This window comes from Stomoxys calcitrans, chromosome 5 (assembly GCF_963082655.1).
Source record: "Stomoxys calcitrans chromosome 5, idStoCalc2.1, whole genome shotgun sequence".
Lineage (NCBI taxonomy): Eukaryota > Metazoa > Arthropoda > Insecta > Diptera > Muscidae > Stomoxys > Stomoxys calcitrans.
Window position 1 is genome coordinate 115,740,035 of NC_081556.1, and position 8,355 is coordinate 115,748,389.

General features: G+C 37.4%; 1 protein-coding gene across 1 annotated transcript; it reads right to left on the bottom strand.

Annotated features, from left to right (window-relative positions):
* Positions 1 to 2,895: 2,895 nt before the first annotated feature.
* LOC106086645 (uncharacterized) lies at positions 2,896 to 3,658 on the bottom strand. Its single transcript, XM_013251390.2, has 3 exons — positions 3,461 to 3,658; positions 3,192 to 3,318; positions 2,896 to 3,131 (listed from the first exon to the last, which is right to left on the bottom strand). Exons 1-3 carry the CDS (start codon positions 3,546 to 3,548, stop codon positions 3,032 to 3,034), a joined length of 315 nt encoding a protein of 104 aa, XP_013106844.2. The 5' UTR covers positions 3,549 to 3,658; the 3' UTR covers positions 2,896 to 3,031.
* Between the last annotated feature and the right edge of the window lie 4,697 nt (positions 3,659 to 8,355).

The following is an 8,355-nucleotide window of genomic DNA, read 5'->3' on the forward strand; positions in this document are numbered from 1 at the left end:
CACTGAGGACTACACCATTTGATATACTGAATTTAATGCTACATCTTATGCCCCTGGGCATTGTGGGTAGACAAATTGCAGCAACCACTACCGTGAGGTTAAGGGAGCTTTCTCATTGACCATGTGGCGACTACGGACTCTGTGTTATCCTTGATACAATATCCGATGTTCCGGGCAGTGGGGATTACATCCTGTCTGAGCTGTATTTTGATAAAAATTACTGTACCACTATTCCTCATAGAACCGATTGGAACTACGATATCCCTGGTAACAGAAGTTACATAGACTTCTATACGGATGGTTCCAAACTAAACGACCAGGTGGGCTTTGTGGTGTACTCTAAAGAACTAGAACTGGTTATATCGAAAAGGTTACCCGGACACTGCAGTGTGGATCAAATGGAGATCCTTGCAATTAAGGAAGTGGTGGAATGGCTAAGATATAATGCCATTACAACGATTGGCATATACATTTTCTCAGACAACCAGGCAGCCATTAAATCCCTGGAGAACGTATTTCTGAACACAAAAACCGCCCTCGACTGTCGCAGATCTCTCAACGAGATGGCTGAACAGTTCAAAATTCACATGTTTTGGGTGCCGGGCCACAGAGATATCCCAGGGAACTGTAAAGCGGACGAGCTTGCAAGACTCGGAACTACCCTACACATTCCAGGGATACTGGAATCTGTGGGTATGCCTCTAGCGACATGTGAGCTGAGTTTCAGGATCAGGCCCGAAGGACAACGAATGATAGATGATCACAAAGAGGGGGCTAAGAGCATTTCAAAACTATGTGGCCTAATCTAAACTTAAAGAGGTCTACCGCTTTGCTGTCATTGGCTAGAACAGACGTCCCAGTTATTGTGTCCGTCATGACAGGTCATTGTCTAATCGGAAAACATGCTGATAGACTGAATGTTGCCAGTAACGACTTCTGCACAAGCTGCGAGGACATCGAAGAAGAAGAGACTATAGAATACCTTTTGTGTGCGTGTCCCGCACTAGCAGTCTGAAGGAGTTCCCCTTTAGGTTCTCATTTCTTTGAGAACCTGTTTGATTTAGCGGATGTGAACATTCACTAGTGGTTGGGCTTTCTAAAGCGATGTGGGTGGTTCAACGGTAGGAACTAGAAGGCATCATCCTTCTTCTGTTCCTCTGATATCGCAATGGACGAAATCGTCTAAGTGAGTCTGATGGCAGACTGCCACCTAAACCTAACCTAACCTAAACTAAAATTTCGTTTGATATCAACTCACTGTTCAGGGCATACTGTGTTTTACATCTTAAGCTAGTTGGTGATTAAAACAACTGCAATAGTTGACCAACGGTTACTTCGTAGAAAACATGTTGCAACCTAAGCATGTTGCATGGGGTTACTGCATAGGTTGCAATACTTTGTCTTTGCCTTATGGAGCCATATGTATACACAAGTATGTACAATGCGAGTTTGATAGGTGTACGCATGCGTGCGTCACTATGCCGTTTCCATTATGGATTGTTTTTGCTCACCATCATAGTTGTACCTTAAGAGGACTGAAATAATTCTATAATTGCAACTAGTTTCAAATTTTATTCGAGAAAAAAAGAAATAACTAAAGATTGATATCAGGCAAATACAGCCTATGGTAACACTACTTTAGATGGATGGCAACTACAAAGTTATTTTATTATTAGCTTTTGAGTAGATGGCTGTCCTGAAAATGAAACCACAACATAAACCCCTACTTTTAATATAAGCTACTTCAAAAGCTTCGATATTCCGTTTAAAGTCGGTACCGTGTAGCTCCAAAAAGTTCCAATATTTTTAAATCAAGCCATTTTTTTACCCATCATCATTCCACGAGAGTATGTCTAACAACCTTGGCTTCAAGGGCTAAAGCGGTATTAAAATGAAGGACACCAAAAACAGGAGCTTTACTTCAGATATTGATATTGGTTCTGAATACATTTCCTGTGCCGAAAAGAAATCGTAGGGTATAGAGAGTAATATAAGACAAAAAGAACGCAAACAACAGAGACCTACAATTCTTGACCAATCTCCAGCATTGCCTCAGAAGTAGCAACAATCAGTTAACCAACAGAATGCAGCACAGTGCTCAGCAAGATCACTGATCTTAAGGTGGTTCACAGTGGTGGTAGCTATTTTCAGTTTTCCTAACCATTATTCACATTGCTCACATTCGCTTTCGGTTGCTGAGTCAATGCGTGTTTATGGTGACGACGAAACGCGTTAATGCTGGTGTGGATAAGGGGAAGATGATGATGAAATCATTTTCCATGTAATCAACTGTAAACCTGTGCGTGTTTGCACTTCGGCTGGAGACACCATCATCATCATCATCATGAAAATGATGGCTGGGATGTCTGTTTGTCTTAAAAGTTTGCGGTTTTCCACAAATCCATGGAAATTCATCAACAGTTACAAAGAAAAAAACATACCCTAGGGAAGAGACCACCACTTAAGCCAAGCATAAATGTCTCAACGATGAAGAAGCGTAAGCTTGCAGATGTTGCCTAAGATAAATGATATGTAAATATGGAGGCTTGAAAGGAAGCCAGTGTCAGTGACCATGAAAATAGTTTTTTTTTCCTGTTTCAAAGGAAAAAAAAATCTTTTGAGGGTGTAAACAAGGCATTTGTCTCAGGAGAAGATTCAATTTCTCCTTGAAGTGCAAGGAAAAAAACAACTTTTTCTCTATGGCCAGTTTTCACTTTCATGCAAGTAAATCATCAACGTATGACGTCAATCCATCATGTAAATGATTGTAAGACAAAATGCCAAAGGAAGATGTGCTACAAAGGAGCTTTACAAGCTCAAACAGACACCACCAAAAGAGAAGGAGCAGTAGTTTTGTGTGTGTTTCTGTAAAAAATTAGAATTGAAAAAAAAAGATATATCTTATTTTGTCATTTTATTACATCTTTTGTCTTTATTTCCATATATTAGCACATTAGCACTAATAGCCCCTTTTCACCCCTGTTCCTTAGTGGAATGTTCATGGGCAAAATTAGCATTGAAGACACTTCATTTAATTACTGCAAATAAGTTTTCGATTACAACAATTCGGATAAAGTTCAATTGGAGCATCGCTTAAAATACAACCCTCACGTTTGGGAAAAAGTCCACAACTATAAAAAAAAACAAAGTCAACAGAGCTCCAGTTAACTAAAAGAAAATATTCACTTTACCTATAACTCTCGATTATGCTGCCTTCATGACATTTTATGAGTAGACATTGCAGAGGATCATTTAATTCCTCTCCAGGAGCATACAAGCCAGTGCCATAGCGATGATCATAACATTTGCCAGGATGATCTTGAATTATGTAAACATTTTTCAATTATTGGCAAATCAAATCTTTTCACAAACTGCATATGCTTCGAAGAACCGTAGTAAAACTTCTTCTTGTTTCAAATAAGGTTTAACTTGAAGCATTGATAGATCTACATTCTACTACCTTGATGTTCTTGAATGCCATAAAATGCTGCCGCATATGTTAAAGACAGATAGACAATTATGACACTTATGAGATAGAAAACTTTCATGATGTAGACTCAACACTTATTCAACATTGACTAAAGCCAGTGAGAGAATATTTAAACTATAAAGCGAAGATTTTTCTCTCCCCTGCTGGTATATAGACTTTAAAGAATTCACTTTGAATATCACGAATATCTAAAAGTTAACACTATGCTACAAAAAAATTGCTAAAGTTGATATTAAAAATGATTTAGCCCTTTTAGAAGAATTTGACCTCAGTAGATCATTGCTTAGGGCTAATATGTCGTTAAGACCACACTTTTTTAAAATTGTAGTATACAATTTTGTCAAAACTTTATGTTATGGAAAATTTCATGAAAATCATACAGCATTTGTTTCTTTGATCTTTAGTATTGTCTAGCTAAAAGCCCATTAGAAACAATGGCACGTTCGTTAACTTTTATTTGAAGAACTCTTTTTTAAAAAATTACATGTCAGACATACAATTATTCAAAATTTAATCAAATTGCCACCGTAGCGCAGAGGCTAGCATGTCCGCCTATGACGCTGAACGCCTGGGTTCAAATCCTAGCGAAAATTTTCAGCGGTGGTTTTCCCCTCCTAATGCTGGCAACATTTGTGATGTACTATTCCATGTAAAACTTCACTCCAAAGAGGTGTCGCACACGCCGTTCGAACTCGGCTGTAAAAAGGAGGTCCCTTATCATTAAGCTTTAACTTAAATCGGACTGCACTCATTGATATGTTAGAAGTTTGCCCCTGTTCCTTAGTGGAATGTTCATGGGCAAAATTTGCAATTTTCGATGTAAAGTGTATTTTGCAAACATTTTACATTTAATTGAAAACTTGTTCTGTGGTAAATCCCAAACAGTCGTCAATATGCGGTTAGATAAACAATTGCGCATGAAATGTGAACATTTATTTGTGATTTCATTGGATTTTGGATAAGTTACTCTCATAAAACGTATAGCTCTTATGACAGCTTGTTTGGCCAGGAGGCCCTGAAAAATGAAGCACAAAAGATGGTGGAATAAGTATCTTAGGTTACTCCGAACCAATGCTAGAAGAATGTTCAATGCGGCCCGCGGCATGGGTAACAGGGCGTTATGGGTGATCTATAGAAACAAACTGAGGGGTTAGATTAGGTGGTTCACTATTGACTATCAACGTGTGCGGTAGTTAATTAAACAGCTGATACAAAAAGGAAAATAAATAAAACAAACCAATTCGTTGGAATTTATTTCCATTAAAATGAACAATAAACGTAAACAATATTGGGGAAACAACCCACGATTCAAAGTTCCTAAGACTATGGATAGAAACTCTAATCGTTTCAGTTGTTTATCTGATCTCGACGAAAGTGACGACGACAGTTCCATAATGGATGCAAACCAAAACATTTCTATTGAAGATAAGATTCCACCAATTATTGTAGATAATTGCCATAGCTTCAGTTCAGTTATCAAACTTTTTGGTACCAAATGCAATTATAAGAGGATGTCAATTGGAACAAAACTTGTGCCGAGTACCCTAGCATATTATGATGAAATCATAAAATATCTGAAAGAAAAGAAAATGAAATTTTATACTCATCCAGTATTGGATAGAAAAGCTTTTAAACTGGCCTTATTTGGGCTTCCACAGCTGGAGACTGCTTTCATAATTGAAGAGTTCAACACGAAGTACAACATTCAACCAACGAAGGTTACAGAGGTTAAAACCGCTCGTTCCAACGTCGACGACGCATTATACATGCTTGAGTTTGATCGCACTAAAATTTCGAAGAGAGAAGTTCGTAAAATACGCTACGTTTGTGGAATCGTCGTTTACTGGCGAAACCCACAAAAAAGATCCAGGGGCCCCACACAATGCTCCAAATGTGCCATGTTTGGCCATGGTTCCTCAAACTGTTTTAGAGATAATGCGTGCTTGGGTTGTGGTGGGCCCCACGACTATTCAGTATGTCAATTACAAAAAGCCCCCAAGGATGATGCTGTTGTGTACAAATGTTTTAATTGTGCTAAGAGGAATTTAAAACATGTAAACCATCGTGCGGATGACCCACGCTGCCCTTCTCGAAAGGAGTATATGGAAATTCGACAAAAGGTAACTGCAAACCGAAAATATAACAAATTTATCCCGTCTCAAGACTTTAGCATGTCAAATGACGACTTTCCATCTACAAGTCGTCAAGCTGCGCAATTTCAAGTGCCTTCCTGGCCCAAGAATGACCACAACAGTAAAAATGTTCCATTATCGAACTCGAACAATAGAACTAATGACGATTTGTCAAACGATAAAATTATGGAAATATTTTTCGAAGCAATAGATGCATTGGAAAAATGCACAAATAAATTTGATAAAATGAGAGTACTAGGAAATATGCTTCGTCATGTCATATAATCCTAATATAATAAATCGATTAAATGTTATGCACTGGAACTCACAAGGCATAACGAATAGAAATTCTGTTATTGAATTGGAACACTTCTTGCACCAAAAGCAAATCCACATAGCCTTAATTAATGAGACTTTTTTAAAAGAGCATCATAAATTCAAAATAACCAACTATAAAATATACAGAGCCGACAGACCAACGCACGGTGGAGGCGTACTAATTGCAATTAAAAACAAAATACCACATCAAATATTGCCTCATATCCCAACATACGAATTGGAAAACATTTCGATACTAATTAACATTGACCATAGACCAATAAGATTAATTGCAGCTTATAGCCCGAAATATACAGCCAATTTTGCTCATGACATAGATAAAATGACGTCTATATCAGAAGATTATTTAATTTTTGGAGATTTAAACGCGCATCATAAAAGCTGGAATTGTTTCCACAACAATTCTGCCGGAAACTGTTTATTCAATAATCAACTTCAATCGAATTTTTACATCTATGCGCCTACAGAATTCACCAGATATCCACAGGGAACATTGGCGAAGCGCCCTTCAGTTGTTGACATTTTATTAACAAATTCCAGCATTAATATTTCACCGCTTGAGACACATCCAGGTGAGCTCCAATCGGATCATGTTCCCATCACATGCCAAATATACGGCCAAGTTTCTGAAAGACGAATTTTAGTACCACAACTAAAACTTGCTGACTGGAATGCCATACAAAACTGGGCTGAAAATAAAATACAAAGCCTTAGCATAGAGCCTTTAAATATCTCATTAACAAATATTGAAATTACCTTATCCCGAATAACGAAAATTGTCCAAGGCGCCGCAGAAAAGGTTCCAAAAGTCGAAAAACAAGCTTGGCAGCAACGATTGTCTCGATTAACTATATATTTAATCGGGCAAAGACGAAGATATACCAGAAAGTTACAAAGATCCAATAATGCTCAAGAAAGAATCTACCTTACATGTGTCTTGAAACAGCTGTCGAAACTGATCAGCTGGCACACTTGTCAAGACAGAAATAACAGCTGGAATAATTTTCTACAAGGGTTGCCACCTGGTAGGAAAAAGTTTTGGGCAATAACGAAGGCCATAAAAGGGAAAAAATGCTCAGTTGGAAATTTAAAATCAAACGGAACTGATGTCTTATGCAACACAGATAAAGCAAACCTTATAGCTGACTCGTTTGAAAATGCACATAAAACCACTTTGAGTTCACATTCCTCTGTTGAAGGTAAGGTTGAAAAACATATTCAATGGTTAAATTCACAACGAATTCCAAACACTGCAAATGAAGCACTTACGACTAGTAATGAAATCAAATTAATAGTTAGCCAATTAAAAAATAACAAAGCCGCTGGAGTCGATGGCATAAAAGCAATATTTTTGAAAAAAATGCCTGAAATATTTTTTCATAAACTGGCCATCATTTTCAACTGGTGTATTTTAAACGGTTATTTCCCAATGCAATTTAAAAAGGCGAAAATTGTTCCAGTCTTAAAGGCTGGCAAAGACGCAAAGCAAGCAGCTAGCTACAGACCAATCAGCATTTTATGTGGTCTAGATAAAGTATTTGAGAATGTTATACACTCCAGAATTGTAGAGTATTCGGAGAACAATCGTATTATTAATAAGGAGCAATTCGGATTTAGAAGAGATCATTCTACTATTCACCAACTTAAACGAGTTTTAAATTATATTAAAACTAACAAGGAAAATCGGAAATCAACGGGTGTTGTTTTTCTTGATATAGAAAAGGCATTTGATTCTATTTGGCATAATGGACTTATTTTTAAGATGAACCAGTTTGGATATCCTATTTATTTGCAAAAAATGATACAAAGTTTTCTATTGGGAAGATCATTTATTGTAACAGTAGGTGAAGGAATATCCACAGAACGTTCAATTCCAGCAGGTGTCCCCCAGGGCTCAATTCTCTCGCCCCACTTATACTCCATCTTTACTGCGGACTTTAGTATCCCAAGAAATCAAAAGGCAGCGTTTTATGCGGATGACTCTGCCCTAATCACTTCAGGAAAAGTTTCGAATGCTTTAGTCAAGAACATGAAAAAGGCGATAACTGTTTCTCAAAAATATTTTGACAGATGGAAAATCAAGATCAACTCCGCCAAAACAAAAGCAATAATTTTTCCTTATAACAAATCGCCAAAAAGAATTCCTAGTATTCAGTTGTCGGTGAATAATGAGATCATTCCCCTGGAGGATTCGGTGAAATATTTAGGCGTGTTATTCGACAAAAAACTCAACTTTAATGCCCACATATCTTATATTTCTGGGAAAGCTATAAGATGCGGACGAGCATTGTTTCCGCTGTTAAACAGAAAATCAAAACTAAATGTCAAAAATAAAACACTAATTTATAAAATGTGTATCCGGCCGATCATTACTTACGGTTGCCCAATTTGGTC